Genomic DNA, 23228 nt, shown 5'->3' on the forward strand with positions numbered 1-23228 from the left:
ATGTTTAGAGATGGACTAACTGCACGGGCATAGGAGCTACTGAGGAGGGCACAGTTCCTCAAACTCACAGCCATGCAGGACATTTCAGGAGTCTAGCTGAGAGGGGTCTTCACTGAGAGCTGCGTAAAGAACACGTGCCCCTTCATCAACTAGACTCTAACTCCTTAAATAGATGCAACGTCTCTGATTATTTCTTCTTCCCACCAGTCTCCAGGGCTTTCCAGAGAAGGAACGAAGACACACTTAATTGCCTAAGTTTGGTCATCAGCACAGAATTCACCAGAGAGCTTAAGAAAACTGAAACCTAGGGCTTCCCTGGTGGTGCAGTGGTTGAGAGTCCGCCTGCCGATGCAGGGGACGCGGGTTCGTGCCCCGGTCCGGGAAGATCCCACATGCCGCGGAGCGGCTAAAAAAAAAACCAAAAACTGAAACCTAATTTTTTTGGCTTGTATTTTAAAAATACGTAAAAATTTTACTAAAATATTTGTATTCATGATAGGATGAATAATGAATATGATAGTTTTATTTCAATTCTAAAAACATTAACATGGTCATCATCAACACAGGGAAGAGTAGCATTAGGTGATAACGGCTACGGTGTATACTCACTGTGTCCTGCCCAGGGGGACACCTCCCCATGCCAGAAACTGCTTGTTGGATAAAATCGAAGGAATATCTGAGCAGCAAGATGCAGGCGTCAGAGGCTTGTTTCCTGAAGAAACTACTTCACCTTTTAACATCACTTCATACTGAGGGCCAAACGACTGCACAAATATTTTCAAGATCCTAACAAAGAAAACCATCTAAGTTCAATATTCAGAATTCAATTCTTTCTACAACTATTGCCCTATGTGCTTCCTTCGTCCAAGAGACTGAGCTGGTCGGTGCTGAGGCTACACTGCATTCTCACCCTCACAGCTTACATTCCAGAGGAGAAAACAGACAGAGAAGGAGACGGGTACATGCCACAGGTCCACACCACAAGCACAGTGGGAGAGAAGTGCATGGGCCACGGGAGACAGGGAGGGATCTGGGAAGGGATGAGGAAAGCCTCCTGGGTGGGGGCGCTACCCCGGCGGGCAGGGGCAGGCGAGTCCTCCCGGCACAAGTGTTCGCGTCCGAGCAGCCAGCACCTCTGCACCCAGGGCCCAGCAGGCGGAGGACAGTGAGGCACTCGGCAACCAGGCAGGGGCTCAGGAACCAGGCAGGGGGCTCAGCAACCAGGCAAGGGATGGGCTACGTGCGTCTGAGGACAGCAGGCTAAGCTACATTTATCAAGCAAGTTCAAAAGATGGTGACAAGGGTGCTCCGACCACTGTAAAGTAATATTCACTTATGATTTGGGTGCCAAAAAGTCACTGGCCTGGAAAAGGGGTGGGGAAAAGTAGCTTTAACAACTGACAAGGTCAACTGATGATTTCCTTGGTGAGAGAGAAGAAGTTAGTGAGAAACATCAAGATTGACGTGTTATTATTTACTTTTGTCAGAATATATTTGAAAATAGTGATTTCTTACTTTCTAGTCAGCTAGCTGGGTTAAAAGGAGATTTTCAGTAAGCAGAAAGATCTGAGGCTAAAGGAAAGAGGTGAAGCGGAGCTGTACAGGTGAGGTGAAGCGTGTACTCTGTCACTCAGGCTGTGGACCGGAGCACATCTAAATAAGCACAAATTCGCCATGATCAACAGTCCTACATTACCTTTCCTCACAGGCTTTGGGATCCTTTGGAGAAAATGAAACTATAACTTCGTGCTCTTCTCCAGGTTTAAGGAATAGTTTCTCTGGATCCACTGAAAAGTGACTTCCTTGATCTGGGATCTAAGTATTTACATAATTATAAGTCAACGCTGACTTGCAGACACGGCTTTCACACACTCACGCGCCTTGTCTCCCTCACTGACCACAACTGGGTATTTTACTCCCTCCCTGCCCAGCAATGACCCGCCATCTTCCTTTCTTGGAAAGGATACGTCTTTCTTCTCTTCCATAACAAACTATCCCCTGCCCCATCCCTAATTCCTGGCCACCAACACCCCCTCACTCAGCCACACAACTCAGAAATGATGTCTACACGTGTGGCTCCCTCTCCTTCACCCAGCCACAGGATGACTCGGTCTTCAGGAACTAATCTAGAGCTTGGTTCTTGTACCTATTACATTAGACATCCCAGCTGAACTTCCTAATCATCTGTTTTATGCTCGTGTAACACCAGCTCTGAAAGCCCGGGCTCATATTCTTCTGTCTGACCACCCCTGCCAATGGCCCCAGCCCTCGAACAAGGTCAGCAGCAAAGCAACCTTCAGAACCCAAGGAGACACTCACAGTCTCAGCCCGAGGAAATAAGTTACAGCCTCCGACACAAATTCTTACCTTGATGTCCAAGTGGACATCAATATTCCCAGCATTTTTCAAAGGTAAGTACTGCCTTGTTGAGGAAGCCACACTGGCAAACAAGTGCATAGTCTAGAGGATGGGGTAAAACAGGCATTCTTTAAAAATGTCACACTTGGAATGAAATCAACCTGAACATAAAGTAACAGCAAAGTGAGGAGTTTAGGGTACCTGTAGGTCTTTCGGAGCGTGTATCCTGGCTATTCCTGTTCTTGCTCGAAGATTGATACTTTTAATGACTGGTGTAGGGTTTGGACTATCAACTTCTATATCAACTCTTGCCACGAATTCTTCTGCTGAGTCTAGAATCTCTATAAAAGGTCATTCTTTTAGTTCAGACACCAGAGTTATTTAATTCTAAATGCCACACATGGTCCAACACTATGCCATCAGGGGGCACAAAAAAATCTTACAATGACTGTTTAAAGAACTCAGAGAGGAACAGAAATGAGTGGAGGAGAAAAAGGAAGAAAACATCTAATTGGTAGATGAGATAACATCAATTAACAAAAAAGACCCCAAAACGTTTTCAGTGGTACTTGCTTGGGTTATCCATAATTGGATGGGTTTGACCCAAAATAGCATGCTCTCTGCCCAGCTTTAAAACAACATAAAATATCTGACAAATTACAATAAATATTTGACAATTTACTGACAGGAGAAATAAGCCTCAACTTTGTAGTTTATTTAGCTACGGAGTAAAGAAAATCCCATAAAACGTAAACATGATACCTGAAGAAGTCATCTGTTTCTTTGGACTATGGAAAAGAATCCAAATTATCAGAAATTCTGGATCCTGTAAAATAAAAAATTTTTTTCATACACAGTGAAAGAAAAGTAGTTTGGAAACTTAACTTCCTCCTTAATTCTAAAACAGTCCTTCAATCCCCCAGCTCACCTGTCCGTCATCGCTGGCAGGCATCATATGGTTGATCACCGAGGGGGCGGCCAGCTGAGCAATCGCATGGGCATAAGGAACAGCTTTCAGAGCTGCGTGGATGGGTTCCTTGGAAAAGGTGAAGCAGCGCCAGGCTATGGCGTTCTGTCAGAAACAGGAGAAGCCGCTTCAGTAGAGCCAATGGTGTCATGTTGGTGTGATGCTAAATTTGTTCACAGATCCTTAACAAAAATATCTACTTTCCTAAGAGAAGTTAACCAAGGATGCTACTAGCTACATCTACAACTCTAAGTCAGTGTGCTCTGTAAAGGCTTCCTCCCCGAGCACAGTACTTACAGCATTAATAATAAGTCTAATTGGGATGTTGGCGTGCGTCTTGTTTACCAGCTTTAAAGGCAGAGCTTTCCAGCTTCCATAAGTCAAGTCACCAAAATCAAGAACATCTTTCTTTTCTGTTTCTACCTAAATTATGGGAAAAAAGGGATTTATAAAAACAATATATTAATAAATATCACAGCTTATGTTCACCTCACTGCCCTTTCCAGCCACAAATAGTCAACATTAAAGGTAAACTTACCTAAGACTCCTGGGGCTATTTTACAATTTCTATCTTCTACACAAGTAAATTATTTTTCTGAGGTAGTCCACGTACCCAAATATACTACAGAACAAAGCAATAGCTTAGCTGCGTTACTGTGAGAAGACAAACTGACGACTTTACAAAACACACAGTCTCCCTTCCACTAGCTCTACTGTTACACTATCGACTTCTCAATTCCCTCCAAAACATATGCAGGCATTTTTGGATTTAGTCCAAACTCTGACAATACTGAAAATGTTTACAGTGATATCTAGGGACTTCGCTGGTGGTGCAGTGGTTAAGAATCCACCTGCCAATGCAGGGTTCGAGCCCTGGTCTGGGAAGATCCCACATCCCACGGAGCAACTAAGCCCATGTGCCACAACTACTGAGCCTGTGCTCTAGAGCCCGAGAGCCACAACTACTGAGCCTGTTTTGCCACAACTACTGAATCCTGCACGCCTAGAGCCCATGCTCTGCAACAAGAGAACCCATCACAATGAGAAGCCCACACACCACAACGAAGAGTAGCCCCCGCTCACTGCAACTAGAGAAAGCCCGTGCATAGCAACAAAGACCCAATGCAGCCAAAAAATAAATAAAGTAAAAAAATTTTAAAAAACAAACCCCAGTTATTCCGATGTGTAGCCAGGGCTGACAGCCAGTGTCCTAAAGAGGCCTGCAATCCCACAAGCATTTTGTTGCCCCAACCTGACTAGACCCAATTTCTTTCACTTCCAGAAAATAAGCAACTGTACAAGAGGAAATTTTTCAGCGAGCAGAGTCTTCAGGTACAGAAAAGAGAGGATAATCTGAATCTGGTGTTTTCCTCCACGCACATCAAACTATACGACAGAAACCAGCTGGAAAATAGGGTTTAAACGTTATACTTTGCTTACAAACATCTTAGCGAGCATATCTGCACTTCTATAAAACAAAAGAAATAATCTTAATTTTTTTTTTTTTTTTTTTTTTTTTTGGGGCCTCGCTGTGCGGCTTGCCGGATCTTAGTTCCCTGACCAGGGACTGAACCCGCACCCTCGGCAGTGTAAGCGCAGAGTCCTAACCACTGGACCGCCAGGGAATTCCTGAAATAATTTTAAATTTTGGAATAAGAAAATATTAAGAGTCAATGTTTAGCTCAATTATAACTTTCTGGCACATTCATCCACAAATTCATCCACAAATTTTACTTCTAAGGTTGAACAGCCTCATTAAAATGCCAGGTATGACAAAGACCTGCTTACAGTCACCTCGATCACGGGGGTCTCGGCAATGGCAGTGAGGACAACCCTGCTTGCCAGTGCTTCTGCCTGTGCCACTGTCTCTGTGTCAGCTGAAAACAGCCAAGAAGCAATGCTGAATATACATCGGAAAATCCCAGGATCAGACGGTATGAAGAGCACTTTTATCTCTTCTGTGGCATGAGGTCTTATGATGACTTTATTCTTGAAAACTAAACAAGGATAAGCTGAAAGATCCACCTTAAAAAAAGAGCCACATGGTCCGTTAAGAAGTAACTTCACAAATGAAAATCAGGAAGAAGAACCAACTAGTTTAAAATCCCTTTTCATAGTCACTCAAACTACCAAATCTGGATATGTTAGCTCTTGAAAAATACCCAGGCCTCATAACTCATTACCTGGAAAATACAGTTAGTCAAAATTATAAGGACTTTTTTTTTTTTGGCCATGCCACACAGCTTGTGGGATCTTAGTTCCCAACCAGGGACTGAACCTGGACCACGGCAGTGAAAGCACCAAGTCCTAACCACTGGACCACGAGGGAACTCCCATAAGGACTTTTGAAGATACATTATTTTTACCTTCACTTTTTTTGAAAAGGGTGCTGAAAATGGCAGCACCTCCAGCCTTGGACATCACCCTTGGACCTGCCTCCCACCCTGGACATCACCTGGGACCTGGTCTCTGCAGCTATGTAACATAGAGGGTTAGACTGATCTTCAAGATTCACTGTCAGGCCTCCAAGTCTACGATTCTGACTCACTCCAATCCCTCTCTCCTCACTGTGAACAGGGATCTTCTTTTCTACTCCCACTTCCAGAGACATCATTACTTCCTACATGCTCCTAAAAAGGCCTCCAATCTCACCACCTTTCACCCTCAACCCTTTCCTCCAACCACCTGCCTTTCCTCTACCCTCAGGATCAGAGGGGAAAAGCTGGGGAAAGGGAGAGGGAGAGAAGACAGTCTCATTTTATCAGGTAAATCAAGGTTATCACTAGGACGTAAAAGGCGAGAGTAAACCCGTCCACCAATGTTTGTCTGCAAGAAGCTGCTGACGTTGTTTCCCACTCTTCCTACTCACCGAGGCCCGCAGGGTCTAGAGTCTAGAACCTCAGCAGCTGTAACTGATCATGCGAGAGACCCCTGCTCTAATGTTAAAACTGAGTTTCCAGGTATTTCAAAAGATCATGTAAGAACATGATCAGATAAATTAACTTACTAAACGAAGGCATAGGTTGCAAGAGTAACTTGTTTCTTTTTTTTTTTTCTTTTGGAATAAACGACAATAACTTATACTCAATCACATTTAACAAAACCAACAAATAGAGACCAGAAACTTGGAGCTCCAGTCAGTGGTTTAAGCCAACAGCACAAAAAGCACATTTACATGATTTTATAAACAAGTTAACAATGAAACATAATGGTTAATTAATAAATAGTTAACACCTGATGAAATATGAGAAACACATTCAGATTTCACTTTCACTGGAAGTACTGCAACAAAAGGGGAACCAAGAAAAAGATATGATTCCAACAATTCTGTGCAAAGTATATGGTGGTGGACATGCCCCCTGGTATAAAAGGAAGTACTAATACTAGGCAAAGGAGAGCTCCAGCACTAATCGTACTGCAATCGCTAAGTCAGAGGAGAAAGACACAGAAAGCTCACCTTTTCACCGTTGACACTAACACTGAGGACCCCGATGCTGACCTGCAGCCAGTGGTCGGTGGGATTCAGGACACTAAGGTAGGTTTGTGACGCGATGCCGATACAGCAAGCATGAGGAAACTTCAATTCCTCAGGCACTCTTACTTTCCCTGGGTAGAGTTAAAGCAGAGTCAAAATGCATACCCAACACCCCATCAAAAGCACAACTGGTTAAATGGAAATTTTTACAGAAGACTACCTGTTGACACCGAGAGCTATGGTTTTATAAAGTGCCCCAGATCTAAATAGGAGTCCCCAACACTGCATACGCCTCAGCAGAGACTGGTCACTAATTTTCTCCTGAGGCAACCAGCCCATGAGGAAAAACAATCAAAATTGATCAAACTAAAAAATTTACAGCTAATCAACTCTTAGATGTTATTGCTATCAGTAATCTCTTCCCTTTTTCTCCTATAAATATAAGCCACTGCCTAACCTAATGAGAAATGACGGAGGCTCTAACTGATTTTTAACATGGTGACCAAGGTTTTCACCATTCTTACGGGGTCACTGTGGAATTTCCTTCTGAAGAAAAAGAAGGCAAAACTGATCGTGCTGCAGTGGCCATGAGCACCGTGTCAGGAAAGCACAGCACCGAGCTCTGCTCCCAAGAGTGACCATCAGCACGAGCACAGGCAGCTCAGCCACTATGGGCGGGAGTGGAAGGGTGCTGCCTCTCACTCCTACACGAGTCATCCCTGAAGACTTAAAAGCTGGCAGGAGACTCCCTCCTTCAGGCGGGTGATTCTATACTAGACGTTTCCTAGTTGAAACAACAACAGAATTCCAAGTTTGGAGCACAAGAGAGAAACAGAAAGACAAAGGCAGTGGGAGTTTTACCTGCACTAAGTTTTTATGTTTTTCTAAGGCCATTCAGGGACGCTTGCACAGAAATACGTTATGGTCTGTGTTCCAAATTCAGGATAAAGAGAAAAGTTTACAAGAAATTCAGGCTAATCAGTATCTCCTTGAAACAAACTAGTTTTATGGTCCCAGTTGAGAAAATTCAGTTTTTAAATAGCAGCAACCAACAACAAGCAGTAGCAGAGAAAAAGCATCTTACCAAATCCTGACATCACTCCTGAATCCCATGGATCAATTCCACAGTTTGGACCAAGAGACTGCACAGTAAAAGGTTTGGCTGTACTTAGAAGACTCTGATTGAAGGCGTTAGAATACGGGTTACAAAGGGAAGAGGCAGCCATCAGCTCCGAGCTGATGTTCTGTCCAAGACAAAGGCCCATGGGCACGGAGTTCTGGACGTGCTCTCCTGTGACGACAGCAGGATGACAGCTTCCCGGGAGCCCGCAGGCTGTGGTGCTGCCGGCCTGGCACCGAGGCAGTGCTCCCGAGCTCAGCTGGGAACAGGGAGCCATGGTGAGGGGACGGCGTGCTGAGAGTGCGGGGCCCGAGGTGGGCATGTGCTGCCTTGAGGGAACAGGGCCGCAGCCCTCGGTGCTGGGGAAGGAGGTCTGGGGAGGGCCCTGGCCGACAAACGCACTGTCGGCAGCAGATGTGTCTATAGGAGTCACGCATCCACTGTCGGGCACAGGCCCCTGGCGGGACACGGGGAGGCGCGGCGTGGCTGGCAGGGCCCACTGGCTGAGGCCCAACTCCCTTGGCAGAGCCAGGCTGACCTGGTCCAGTTCACTGGGATTTGAGGTCACACCTGCCACAGTGGTTTCTGACAGATCTTCACTTTTGGAGGAAAGCTCTCTTCTCGATCTAAAGTTTGGTTTTACATCTTTAAGTTCGCTACTCAGAGAAGTAGTTTCAGTTTCTTTTTCTGTGTCCAAGTTCTTCTGGATAATATACGGTAACGCTCCTTTTCCTCTACTTTGAAATGGACTTTTTTCTCTCAACTTATCTGGAGCCTGCTCCTGAGACGGAACTGGACTGGCCTGAATAATTGTGGTGCTCAACGCACTGGTGACATCACTCTGTGTGACAAAAAATGTTTAGAAATTATCCACAGATAAAGTGAGTATTACAAATGCAAACCATGCTGATATACTCTCAAAGAATAGAGATCTACATAATGTTACCTCTGAAAAAAAGGATGGCTTATACAAAGTACTTCGGTGGCTGTGAAATGCAGGATTAAAAGTTAGAAAATCTGCACTCATTGTTCTTCCTAATTTACAGGACAAGAAACGAGTGGTTTTGTTTAGTAACTTAGTGGGTAGGTTTAGGCACAGCTTAGCAGAGGAGGCCTGCACTGCACACTGCAAGTCATATGCAGCTCATTACAAACTGAACACTGTCACGTTCACAAAACACACCTAGGTAGTAAAATTCTAGCTTCTCCCACACAAATCTCTCAGACCTCTCTGCTTCCCTCCCACCCCCATGGCCATGACCCTGGCCTGAGCCTGTGCTGCCCCTCACCTGACAACTCCAGCCACCTGGTGTCAAATCCTCCTGGTTCTAACCTCACCCCCCAGTGCCGCCTCCACTGCAAGGAGCTTTCAAAACATCAACACAGAGCAGGTCTGTGTCCTACTTAAGAGCCTTCCAACTCCCAAATGTTACATCCACGATGTCGTGGTCTGGCCTCCCCTCCTCTCTCCACGTACACGATTCACCGAAGCCATTCCAAACTTCTTGGGGGTCCTCAAATGCAGCGTGTTTTGCAATTCCCTGCCTCCCCCATGCCTGATTCCAGACAGTCCTCCCACCAAGCTTCACTGGACTCGCCACCTGGTCAGATTATCACTCACCTCCTGAATCTCTCACAGTGCATTTCACTACACGGCGTGTCTTGCACGGCCTCCACCAGACTGAGAGCTTTTTTTTTTTTTTTTTTGCGGTACGCGGGCCTCTCACCGTTGTGGCCTCTCCCGTTGCGGAGCACAGGCTCCGGACGCGCAGGCCCAGCGGCCATGGCCCACGGGCCCAGCCGCTCCGCGGCATATGGGATCCCCCCAGACCGGGACACGAACCCGTATCCCCCGCATCGGCAGGCGGACTCTCAACCACTGCGCCACCAGGGAGGCCCAGACTGAGAGCTTTTTGATGGCAGATGCTAAAATATTTGTACTTGTAGTGCCTACCCAGCACGAGCAAAACGCACACACACTTATTATAAAGTTAAAAGAGCAACAGAAACTAGGCCTGAACTCGAGTCTGAGTCCTACATCAGTAAGACTTCAGCTCCAGAAGCCTGAGTAAAGAAATAACAGAAGTGCTCCCACCTGGTGGTCCTTAAGGCCACGATCTGAGGCCGTGGCGGGACAGGTGCTCTCTCGTTCAGACATGTAAGTCAGCCTGCTGATGCTGGCCTGTGGACACGTCAGCTGGGATGACTCCCTCTCACAGGGGTGCTTCTGCAGATGAGCTGCTGAACTGAAAGACTCCAGGGCACACCTGGAAGAGAGAACACCTGTGCCTGGACTTGTCCATCCCTTCATTTAACATCGTCTACATTGGCAGAAAGCCCTTCCTGCTTGCCTACAACCCTGTCAACCTGCACTACCGTCTGTCCCAGCTGCCATATACAACTCAGGCTAGACTCATTCTTTTCACCCTTAATTATCTAAAACTGTAAATCATAGTCCTACTGAATGAAGTATCTGGTAAGCTACTGAAAAAGAAAAATGTTGTGGCAGTTTCATTAATAAATTCCATATACAGTCGCATAACAATGTTAGCTGTTCATTCAACAAAAATTTACTGAATACCTAATATAGAGTAATGAGCAGAGCACTCGCCAATTTCTGCCCTCAAAGGGCAAAGATGAAAACAATCAAAGAGATGGGAAGAGCCACACCATAGGAGCAGTGCAACTCTCGGCTGAACTATCAAGCATGCATAGCAAAAGCCCCTTGACTCAGGTGTTATACATCTAGAGATTAATCTTAAGAAAAAAATTAGTGCTAATTATAAAGATTCGCTAAAAGGATACATCATATATCACTATCAATAATAAAGTAGGCAATCTTAAACATCATGTAGGAGAAAGGAGGCTATTGAAATTATGGCACAGACACACAATAAAACACTATGCAGCTGTTTTAAATCATGCTGTTGACTACTAACCATTGACTCAGAAAGATGTTCAGAATATATTAAGTAAAAAAAAAAAGTTATAAAGCAATAAATAATAAGCTCCTGCATCTATTTAATACATGTGCCATATTCTGTCAGTCAGTCCCCAGCACAGGGCAGGCCAGCCCAACAGAGGAGAGGGCCAAGCTGCCCCTCAAGGCAGAGTGCAAAGTCACACTGGGTGGGAAACACCGTCACAGCCGCCTCTGGAAACAGCTGCCGCACCCACTGAATACTCTACCATTTAGTTTCAAGTCAGCCCTTAATCTGACTGAATTTTACCCATCATTTCTGTGCACAAAGTTCAGAATACTCAGGTGGCCAACGGACACAGAGAGAAAATCCTATTTTGAATTCTGGATTTTTAAAAGGACCAAATCAAGACAGCCCTGACACAATACTAGTTAGTGAATCTCTAACCAGTGGAGACAAAATATTAACCAAATTGCTTCAGGCCCTCTTTAGTCACTGAATAACGTGCACCTGCATGGGTTCTGTATTCACATGCGCACACACACACGCACACACATACTCACACAGACACTATGGGGCAGCAGGAAAAGAGTTCTGGGTACTGGGGTACGTGCTGAGTCTAGCTCCTTTGGTCGAAATGAACAAATGCATTTAGGTTGTATTACTTCAAGCAATGAGAAGTGAACTTTAACAACACACAAACAAAAGAAGAGAAACTTCAGTCCGATGTCAGACTCCAAAGGAAGCCAAAAACTGCCAAGGTGCCAGCCACACAGAACCTCAAGGCAGTTCTGGAATTAGAAGCTCTAAATCAGCATTACGGACCTGCTGGAAGCTGGCTGGACACTGGAAGACCAACCAGAAGAAAACTGGTGAGCAGCAAACTCAGCAGATAAAGGGCTCTCACCAGAAAGATGTGGCCACTCAACAAATCAACATTCTGACCAACATTTCACCGTGAATATTAAGAAACTTAATGAATATGGGACTTCCCTGGTGGCACAGTCGTTACGACTCCACACTCCCAATGCAGGGGGCCCAGGTTCGATCCCTGGTCAGGGAACTACATCCCACATGCTGCAACTAAGAGTTCGCATGCCACAACTAAGGAGCCCACCTGCCACAACTAAGACCCGGCAGAATCAAATAAATAAATAAATATTTTTAAAAATTAAATAAAAAACTTAATGAACTGGAAAAACCTGAAAAAAATAAAAACATGAAACTCATTTTACCACAATAAAAAAGGACAAGAAGGATTTCAATAAAAAGAAATGAATACAAAATGAATGTCCACATTGGAAGCCACGAAAGCATAGCTGATGCTACAGAAAATCAGTGACACCAAGGATAAACACTTGAACAGCTCGGCTACCCCGCAACACAGGGAGAACACATAAAGACACGAAGATGAGGGACTTCCCTGGTGGTCCAGTGGTAAAGAATCTGCCTTCCAATGCAGGGGATGCGGGTTCTATCTCTGGTCAGGGAACCAAGATTTCACATGCCTCAGGACAACTAAGCCTGCGCGCCACAACTACTGAGCCTGTGTGCCTCAACCAGACAGCCCCTGTGCCGCAAACTACAGAGCCCATGCGAGCCCGCGCGAGACAACTAGAGAGAGAAAACCTGCCTGCAACTAGAGAGAAGCCCATATGCCGCAACGAAGAGCCTGCATGTCACAACGAAAGATCCCACGTGCCGCAATGAAGACCCAACTCATCCAGAAAATTAAAAAATTAAAAAATTTAAACAAACAGACCCGCCCCCCCCAAAAAAAGCACAAAGATGAGGAAAAAGAAAACAGGAATGGATGCCCAGAGAGGGAGTACCAGCTGCTGAGTGCAGGAGGAGGAGGGAGTCACAGGCAACAGGAAACAGTCTCCTCAGTGGAAGAGAGAACTGTGCACAGGAAAATCGGCCACAAGACGCCAGCATGTTCATTTAAGTTGATGAGAAAAGGAGATGAGTGAAAGCAGGAAGATAAAATGGAGCTGGATGCTCGGCCTCGGCAGGAAAGCCTATCATGCAGCAGGAGAAGGGACAGGAGAACGAACCTCAGAACCTGCTGGTGTCCAGCTTCTTTCCCCCTAAGCCTGCAGTCTGGAGGTGGCTGAGAGGTGGGGGTGTGGGTGCAGGTGGCTGACCCGTGGGGAGAAGGAAACCCACCAACAGTCACTTTAGAAAGGTCAATGTGACGCTCTCATTCAAAATATCTGACCAAGTTCATGAGAAAGTTCAGTATCCCCCTAAGATATGTTTCCTACACTTAATGAATAAGTGTATTTTCTTAGGAGCAAAAGAACAGGTAGGTCCAAAACTGAGACCATCCAGCCCAGCATTCTGTCTCTGATTATGTAGTAAAGGGCAGGTGAAGGAAAAAAAATCATAACAATATGTCTTTATAGAGCACTTACAGTTGTTATTAAATGCCTTCATATACAATTTTTTAAAATGTCAAGATTATAGAAAACAAGATAAAATTGGAAAGTACATGGGGGTTAAGAAACAAAAAAGAAAATACTATAAGGAATCTAGAAATCAGAAATGTGAAATGCAAACAAAATGAAAAAGTAAGAAAGAGGCAGGTCACTGTGGTGATGGCAAAGTTCTATGTCTGATTGGGGAGGTGGTTACACACATTCACACCTGTGATAAAATGACATAATTCTACCCACTTGCCCTGCCCAGGACAAGTGATTGCACAAGTGGTGATTCTGTGCAGCATCTGGGGGAGCTGGGGAGGGACATGAGGTCTCTCTATACTATCTTTGCAACTTCCCGTGGATCTACAATTATTCTAAAGTAAGTTTTTAAAGAAAGGATTACAAAGAAAATAAATGCAGATCCCACATATGCAAGACTAAAGTTCCTGGGGTCAGGACCAATATCTTAATAAGTAATTTAAAAAAAAACCTTTCCTAAATAAAAGAATGCTTGACTCCACATACTGAAAGGGTGCTGTGTGACAAGGCAAGGTGGCCATGAGGTCAACATAGAGACAGAGCCTAACAAGGTTACTAGACTTGAAAGATCTTATTAGACTTGAAAGCATCTTTGGCATAAAGCGTACAAAAAGATCAAGTCAATTCTGAGGCAAAAACTGTTGCCATACAGAAAGTTTATTTTATTAAATCTATGGATATTTTCTTTTATGGCTTTATAAAAGATCTTTTATCTGTTCCTCTATGGAAAGATTTTAATAAGCAGAAAATTTTACCTAAGCAGTGAAATTATCATAAATGTTCAACATTTTGAAACAAATTGAAATTATATTTGATATCCAAGTTACCTATTATGTGTTTCCCAAGCTGCTCCTGGATTTTGCATATTCATCAGAAATGGTGTGGGTAAGCTAGAGCTAAGTATCCGGGAGAGGAAAATATACAAGAAAGGAAAAAACCTTCTAAAGACTAGGAACTGTATAACTGATGTCACAAACAAAGGGCTACCCACTCTCCCTAATATGTCAAGGGCTCCGAGAAATGGAGACAAAAAAGACTAACAGTCCATGAGAAAAATGGGCAACAAACATGAATAAATATATGATACAAAAGGAAATATAAAGGAAAAGATGCTCATCATCACTTATGATTTAAAGTTATAATGAAATAAAAGTTATACTGAAATAGTTTTTTTTCACCTATCAGACTGTCAACAAAAAGTTTGATAAACATTCTGTTGGTGAGGTTGTGGGAAACAAGCTCTTTTCTAAACTGTTGGTGGAAAATTAAACTAACACAACCTCTACAGAGGGGTTGTACTAATTTAAATAGGAACATGAATGCATATACTCTTCGACCCAACAATCTCATTTCCAAGAATTTATCCTGTAATACATCTGCATGCGTGCAAAGTAATACAGATAAGGCTGGGATAAGTAACCTTGTGTAGCAAAACATAAAAAGTGTGTAAAGGATCCTCTATTGACTATAAAGAGGGATGAAAATAAGAATATACACTCATATCTGTGTATGTGCACAAACAAAGACCAGAAGGAAACCTAAGAAACCAGCAACAGCAGCTCCCGGTGAGAGGACTGGAGAACAAGGCAGACAAAGAGCTTAATGGAGGGAAACACACACACGTGCACATTTATACACAAATACACAGACACATCTGATGAAGCATTACATTCACACTGTTCAAAGTTCTATGGACACACACATATACCTGTATATGTGTGAACTTTTGAAACAATGTTGACTTAAGGCATTTCTGAAAAATTAAAAATGTCTTATAACTTGAAGCTTAAGTTACCCTACAGGTTGTGCGAAAACATGTAAAATATTAGGATTCTTATCCTAACCTTTGAAAAAGCACTTATAATCTCATTAGTATTAAGAACACATATTAATACTGTAAGATAAAAAAAATCCAAAATTAAAAGTTATTTAAAACGCTGATAAGAAAACAGTAGAATGCACACCTTCAACAAACACGGGTGGTAAGAGTGCAAGTCTTTAAGACTCTTTTAGAAAATAGTTTGCTAATCCAGAGAGCCTGAAAATATTCTTATCCCTGACTTGGTAATTTCACTTCTGAGGAAATCAGTTAAAACACAGGAAAAATTTTATAAGCAAAGTTGTTCATCTCAATATCATTAAAATGGCAAACAAACAAACAAAAAAGGTAAAATATATTATCACCAGTATCGACCAGAAGCACCAAATAAACTGTGACAGATTAATTATGCAGTCTATAACATTAATTTTCTTTTAAATGCAGGAATTATTTTAATAAGTGAAAAAAGCAGGGTATGAAAATTTGCAAAGAAAAATATCTTGAAAGAAATTCACAAAATATTTATAACAGTTACCCCTGAGAGATGAAGCTATAGATGACTAATTTTCTTTACACTTTGTTCCAATTTTCCTACACTGAGCATGTATTTTATTACTTTAAAAAAAAAAAAAAAGGTTAAGCACCTACCCTGATAAACTATTTCCAGAAATCTCACTAGGAGAAGAATGACTCAGTGGAGAAGTGGAAGGTCGGAAGCTATCCTGGTCGTCCTCCGAGCCATGTCCACCACACTCAGGAGAGGGATTTTTCAAATCTACCAGAAAGGTGTATTTTCCAATGAGAACAGAAAAAAAAAACACTGTGTAATTTTTTGAACATGACCAATTACTCTGACACTTACCAACACTTTCAGGTGAGATTATGGAATGGTTTTGAAAAGTCACATGCTTTTCACTGTTACTTGTCTGACTAACATACTCATTTTGCCTCTGATATTTTCTACTATTTCGTGTGTCTTCATGCTCTTCTGACAGCCAGAGGGATGCTACCCTGGGGTTCCTGACTAATGAGCTATCAAGGGCTGGAATGGATACGGAGGCAGCTTTTTCACCGTCACCAGAATCTGGTGATTTATGGTCAATGGAATGTGTCTTCACATCAAGCCCTGCACCCTGTCTCTCTCCCGTATTTGTAAGAACTGAATTTGAAGAGTTTATCGTTCTCGGTGATGCCTGGTCCACGCTCTCTCCACTTTCACCATAAAAACCAGCTGCTGTGTCTTCTTCTGGCTCCCTTACACTTATGCTAGTAGCACCCAGGTCCACTGCATGGATGTCATGTGTAGTCTGTTCTTTGGACAAAGATAAATCCCAAATATCAGACACATCAGCTCTTGAAAAGTTGTCCATTCCACTTTCATATCTACTAATTTCTGTTTTTTTAAGGTATTTCTCCATATCAAATGCGTTGGATCCATTACTTTTTTCTAGCTCATTAGGTAAGAAATGAGACACAGCCGAACAGTGCTTTTGTTTACCATCGTCCTGAGAAGTCTTCTCTCGGGTTTTATTTGAAAGTGCCTTGATCATGGTGGCGAGCTGGGAGGGGTCAGCGTTCACTGATGCATCTGCGATGGCAGAAGCAATGGTGCTTATCCTCAGCACAGAATCACCACCGCTAGGCAGTTCGCCTGTATGTCTCTGGGGTTTGCTGTTGATGAGGAAAGTGTCCTAGAAATGAGAACGTTCACATCAGTTCCATGCACAAGCACATATTAGTTTAAGCTTTATTTGTAAGTGCTACATAAGATCTGACTGCAGCAAGAAATTAATGGTATATCAGTTAAACCTCCTAATGAAGAAAGACAGCTGCTATCAACTTGATTTGTAGAGTACTTGGTCACTTACAAAATCAGATCATCAGTTGTTCCAAAAAAACCCTTCAGGAGTTAAAGAAATGCTAAAACTGAATCAGAAAATAATTTAAAACCAAAAAATTAAAATACTGAAATTGAGAAGCCATTGAGCCACAGTGACTGCAATTATGATTCTTGGTAATTTCATTCAATTGTTAGAATTATTTATAAGCAAGACACAAATAGAAACCAGGGGTAAAATAATGAAATGGAACCAACAGCAAAGCAATATTTTAAAAATGCAAATTAAGACTTCTGCCTCTAGTAATAGCAGACTAAGTGATGCAAAACAACTCTTGCTGACAGCAATTAGACAGCATATCCGAAAACATCTCTTAGAAGGCGCTGGAGAGCCAAAAAAGGAATAAAAAACTATGGGGCCAAAATCCAAGAGAAGAGAGAATCCCATAGAGGTGAGCCCAGTCCCGGGGATGCTCCGCCCCAGGGGAGCTGCTTCAGGAAGAGGCTATTGCTAAGACATCAGGAAGCTTAAGAAGCTAAGAAAAATTTTTTTTAAATGATAAATTTTTAAAAAGAAGCTAAGAAAAGCTGCTCTATGGGAGTAAGGGTACAAAAATCAGGTTCAGAGTTTGCCAGTGATGAGGGGAAGGTGGTGACCATGGTAAACATCCATGCTTTAGGACGAGACCACAGAGGGCTACTCCCTAGGAGTAAAGGTGGCCCTCAGGAGGACCGGAGGCCCAGCTCCAATCAGCTCAATCCCAATAACTGAATTAAAGCAACCTGAGACTGCTACTGTTCCTCGCTCAGAAGCAGCCAAAAATCCTGTCTGGAAGATCTCCCATGGCCTCAAATATTTCAGCAACTTTTCCTGTAAAAGTCCACTCCTCTATCAATGAATGACACACAATGTTCCAAGGTAATGTGGCCCACATCACAGAAAAACACAACTGTGGGGCATGCAGACAATGGATTATCAGAGTCTAAAACACATCTAAATCTAAAATCTAAAACATACTTAAGGAATTAAAAACAACACTGAGAACTCAACGGAAGACTAGAAATTATCAAGAAAGAACTAAATGTAAATCTATAATTAAAAAATACAATAAAAAATTAAGAATCCAATGGACAGGGGGTTCCCTGGTGGCACAGTGGTTAAGAATCCACCTGCCAATGCAGGGGACACGGGTTTGAGCCCTGGTCCGGGAAGATCCCACATGCCATGGAGCAACTAAGTCCATGCACCACAACTACTGAGCCTGCACTCTAGAGCCCGTGAGCCACAACTACTGAAGCCCACGTGCCTAGAGCCTGTGCTCCGTAACAAGAGAAGCCACCGCAATGAGAAGCCCACGCACTGCAACAAAGAGTAGCCCCCACTTGCCATAACTAGAGAAAGCCTGCACGCAGCAATGAAGACCCAACACAGCCAAAAATAAATTAAAAAAAAAAAAAAAGAATCCAATGGACAGGTTTAATGACAAATTGGACACAACTGAAAAAAGAATCAGACTTGGAAGAGAAGTCTGAAAAAAATACCCAGAATGAAAGAGAAACAAAAAACACAACAGAACAGAAAACATAAAAGATACTGAGAAAGTCTAACATACTTGTTAACGAATATACACCATATAAAATATGCTTCAAAAATAAAGGTGAAATAAAGATATTTTCAGAATGACAAAAGCGGAGGATTCATTACCAGTAGCCTCTTAGAAAACGAAATTGTAAGGGTATTCTTCAAGCAAAAGAAAACTAATCTTAAATGGAAGGTCAGAGATATATATTGGTTGTATGTAATAATAGTAATCACCATCAACATCATCATAATGTCTTATGGTGTTTAAATAGATAATTAAAATATAAAACAACAGGCGCTTATAAGACTAGAGTGAAGTAAACTGAATGTTTTATGGTCCTTGTAATGTTAAGGAAGAGGTAAAGAAAACCAAAAAAACCCTATTTTTATTAAACATTAGTAAATGAAGGAGACAGGTTATAATTTCTTGGGTAACCAAAATAATAGGAAAACATATAATTACCAAATTAATAGAGGAAGAAAATTGGAATAATATAAAATACTTCAGCAATACAAAAGAATACAAAAAAGAAAAATACCGAAGTCTAGGTGAAATAAAGTGCATAAAGAGAGCAGGTTTAAATCCCCATATATTAGTAGCTCCAGTAAATATAAGTGGAAAGAAGGATTATGAGAAACTGAAAAATAAAATCCAATGCTATGTTTTAATAAGAGAAACAGCTAAAATATTCAATACAAGGCTATAGAAAGGTTAAAAGTAAAATAACAGAAACAGATATAACATGCAAACACTAACTAAAGAAAGCTGGTATTAATTATGTTAATATCAGACTAGACTTAAGGCATAAAGCACCACTACAGACAAACGCAGTCATGCACAATGATAAAAGGTTTGATGCACCAGAAGAGAGCAATTCTAATACGCTTGTACCTTGAAAAATACGGCCTCAAAAATTTTAAAGCAAATACTGGCAGACTATAATAAACAAAAGACAAATCCACAATCAGCACGAGATTTTAATACCTAAGTAACTGAAAGAACAAACACGACAATTTAAAACTACAGTTTAATCATCATGATTTAATAAATTTCACCTAAATGTCATACAATTACATGACAGGCGTTCCTCTCACGTGCAAAGAAAACATTTTCAAAATCTGAACAAATGCTGAGCCATATATCATGTCTCAACAAATTTCAAAGGACTAAAACCAAAAATTCTGACTACAGTACAACTGCCTAGAATCAATATTTTTAAATGTGGAAAATCCCCAAATGTTTGGAAACTAAGCAATACACTTCCAAAAACTGATGGGCCAGAGAAATTAGAAAATACAATGAACAGAATAATGAAAATATGACATCAAAACATATGAGATGAAAAAAGAAAGTAGGGGATGCCACAAAATCCCTGCTTTCGGGCCTCCCTGGTGGCGCAGTGGTTGAGAGTCTGCCTGCCGATGCAGGAGACGCGGGTTCGTGCCCCGGTCTGGGAAGATCCCACATGCCGCGGAGCGGCTGGGCCCGTGAGCCATGGCCGCTGAGCCTGCGCGTCCGGAGCCTGTGCTCCGCAACGGGAGAGGCCACAACAGTGAGAGGCCCACGTACCGCAAAAATAAATAAATAAATAAATAATACAGAGAGGAATTAGAACCTAAATGGAGGGACCTGTAATCTTCTTGGATTAGAAGATTCAATATTATAAAGATGTCAATTTCACCGTTCTATAGATTAAACACAATCCCAACTTAAAGCTCAGCAGGGTTGCTAGTTGGTTGTGAAAGGTGACAATCTGACTTCAAAATATATACGGAAATGTAAAGAACAAGAACAGCCAAGATACTTTTAAAGAAAAATAAGAGGGGAAGACTTATTCTGCTAGATATCAAGAACTACTATAAAACTACACTATTTTAACAGTGTCATATTGACATAAGACAGATCCCAAATATCCATCAACAGTAGGGTGAGTATATCAACGACAGAATATTCCTAATAGAATACTATACAGCAATGAAAATTAGCTATTATACTTATCACAGTTGTATCTCGCAAACGCTAAGTGGAAAAAAATGAAGAAAAATATATGCTACTGGGACTTCCCTGGTGGCACAGTGATTAAGAATCTGCCTGCCAATGCAGGGGACATTCGATCCCTGGTCTGGGAAGATCCCACATGCCACGGAGCAACTAAGCCTGTGTGCCACAACTACTAAGCCTGCGCTCTAGAGCCCACGAGCCACAACTACTGAAGCCCACGTGCCTAGAACCTGTGCTCCACAACAAGAGAAGCCACCACAATGCAATGAGAAGCCCACGCACCACAACAAAGAGCAGCCCCCGCTCACCGCAACGAAGAGTAGCCCCTGCTCGCTGCAACTATAGAAAAGCCCGCACGCAGCAACAAAGACCCAATGCAGCCAAAAATAAACAAATAAATAAATTTATATTAAAAAATATATATATATGCTACTACATGATTTCTTGTATATAAAGTTCACAAACGGGTGAAACTGATACAGTGTCATAGGTCAGACAGGAGGAACAAAAAAATGGCTCCTGGGCTGTGGGCAATGCTCTCTTTCCTGACCTGGGAGTACATGGGTGTATAAGCTGTGATAACTCACTGACCGTAAGTTTGTTTTATAAACTCTTCATACATTTATTGTACACTGATAATATTTAAAGGATACTTGTAATAAAATTGAGTAAGAAAAATGTTATGCATTTTTTACATGTGACTTTATCTTGACCTTGTATGAGAATTATGACAGCGAGGTTTTAGCTTTCCTTCATGAAAGGCTTAAAATACCTCTGTTTTCCCTTTATTGGCAGTTAATGTCACATCATTTTCATCCACTTGTGAAACAGTCTCCAGTTCTTCAGCCTGAAGTGTAACTGATCCTTCACTTAGCTGTGCCTTTAAATCTCCTGTAGAAAATATGTAATATTCAACTTACATCTATACACTATCTCACAGAAACAATCCGTGGGATAAGGACCACTAAATATCCCAAACCCCCCCCACCCCCCACTGGAATATAGGCTCTTTAAGGACTAAAGCACATTTTATACAATTTCATGATACAATGCATGAGGCATTATACTAGCAAAAAGTAGCTGCTTGATAATTGTTATGTTAACCAAGAACGTCTGATTTTAAATATTCATCACAGATATTTATATTTATACTACCACAGCCCAAATCTGAAAACTTCTCTTTAAAAGTCCACCTAAATAATAAATATAATAGCTATAATTCATTAACTCAGTAGTTTAATAGGCCAAAGTTAACCCAACCACTTGAACAGAATATATTTCATTTACTTTTGTTTTTACAAAAGGATTTAGGTGAATTTTGGCTGACTTGTTTCTACTTTAGATTGAAAAGGCAATGTGAAGTTATATAAAAATCAAATCTGTAACTAATACTCAAAAAATTCAAAGTGGTATATACATTACTTTCTTCCACATAAAGAACATGATCACACAACCACTAACTTACAGGTTAAAAAAAAAACTTCATTTAATCCATTACCTGAAAATAGACCATGGTTAAGATGAGCCATTTCTTTTTCCAAATTACTTGATACATCTGATTTTCTTATTAGAGCAATAGGTTCTCTCTTCTCTGGTGATCTAATAAAATAACCAAATGATGGCTACAAAATAAACATGCCAATTATTTCCTTAATTTTCAACTGCTTTGAGAAATTCTAGACTATTTTATCCTAATAGTGGTAACCTAGCTAAAATGATTTCAACAAAATGATTCTGATTTTTCCATTTAAACGTAAGTTGGGACTTCCCTGGTGGTCCAGTGGTTAAGAATCCACCTTCCAGTGCAGGGGACACGGGTTTGATCCCTGGTCAGGGAACTAAGATCTCACATGCCATGGGGCAACTAAGACCCTGCACCACAACTACTGAGCCCACATGCCGCAACTAGAGAGAAGCCCACGCACCGCAATCAAGACCCGACACAGCCAAAAACAAACAAACAAAAAAATAACATAAATTAGGCTTCCCTGGTGGCGCAGTGGTTGAGAGTCCGCCTGCCAATGCAGGGGACACAGGTTCGTGCCCCGGTCCGGGAAGATCCCACATGCCGCGGAGCGGCTGGGCCCGTGAGCCATGGCCGCTGAGCCTGTGCTCCGCAACAGGAGAGGCCACAAGAGTGAGAGGCCCGCGTACCGCAAAAAAAATAATAAATAACATAAATTACTAAAAATGAACTTTCCAAGTCCAGACAGGACCTTTTATTTCCTTACTGCTAGCTATCTTTAATCATCAGAATGAATATTGTCAAATAATTTGCCCTTACTAAGAAATCCAAATTAAAACAACCCAGAAATGACACTTCGTTCCTCCAGTAATTGTTACTGAGCACCTGCTATGTGTCAGGCACTGGTAATAATCATCAGTGACATGTCAGTGAGAAAAAAGATATAAAACTTCCTGCCTTCCTGGAACTTACAGTACTTACAAGGGTATTTTATTTTACACAATAAATATGTCCTTGAAAATCTGTATTAAGATGAGATACATTCCTACTGCCCTAGATGAGCGTTCAGAAGGTCACATTCAAGGACCTTGCTCAAGGGCAGGGAATTCCCACCTGGCTTCCTTCCAGAGCTCTCACGATAGACCTGAAGAGCAAATTCACTAATGCACTCAATTTTCGATCAATCTTCACTCGAGGATTTCCTCCCTTGATCCAGC

The 23228-nt window shown here is 42.0% G+C and overlaps 1 protein-coding gene across 1 annotated transcript in view; it reads right to left on the minus strand.

Moving 5' to 3' along the window:
• The window catches only part of CEP192 (centrosomal protein 192), an 87289-nt gene that overhangs the window by 36946 nt on the left and 27115 nt on the right, over positions 1-23228 (minus strand). Inside the window, exons 11-25 of the mRNA XM_079718011.1 lie at positions 22045-22168; positions 21319-21437; positions 15988-16816; positions 15774-15900; positions 10016-10187; positions 7885-8761; positions 6783-6931; positions 5120-5350; positions 3623-3748; positions 3287-3430; positions 3121-3184; positions 2560-2699; positions 2368-2460; positions 1697-1815; positions 610-786 (exon numbers count right to left, since the gene is read on the minus strand). Coding sequence (XP_079574137.1) covers positions 610-786; positions 1697-1815; positions 2368-2460; positions 2560-2699; positions 3121-3184; positions 3287-3430; positions 3623-3748; positions 5120-5350; positions 6783-6931; positions 7885-8761; positions 10016-10187; positions 15774-15900; positions 15988-16816; positions 21319-21437; positions 22045-22168 — 3491 coding nt within the window. The remainder of the gene's footprint in view (positions 1-609; positions 787-1696; positions 1816-2367; positions 2461-2559; positions 2700-3120; positions 3185-3286; positions 3431-3622; positions 3749-5119; positions 5351-6782; positions 6932-7884; positions 8762-10015; positions 10188-15773; positions 15901-15987; positions 16817-21318; positions 21438-22044; positions 22169-23228) is intronic.

Source organism: Hyperoodon ampullatus (assembly GCF_949752795.1).
Source record: "Hyperoodon ampullatus genome assembly, chromosome: 13".
Classification (NCBI taxonomy): domain Eukaryota; kingdom Metazoa; phylum Chordata; class Mammalia; order Artiodactyla; family Ziphiidae; genus Hyperoodon; species Hyperoodon ampullatus.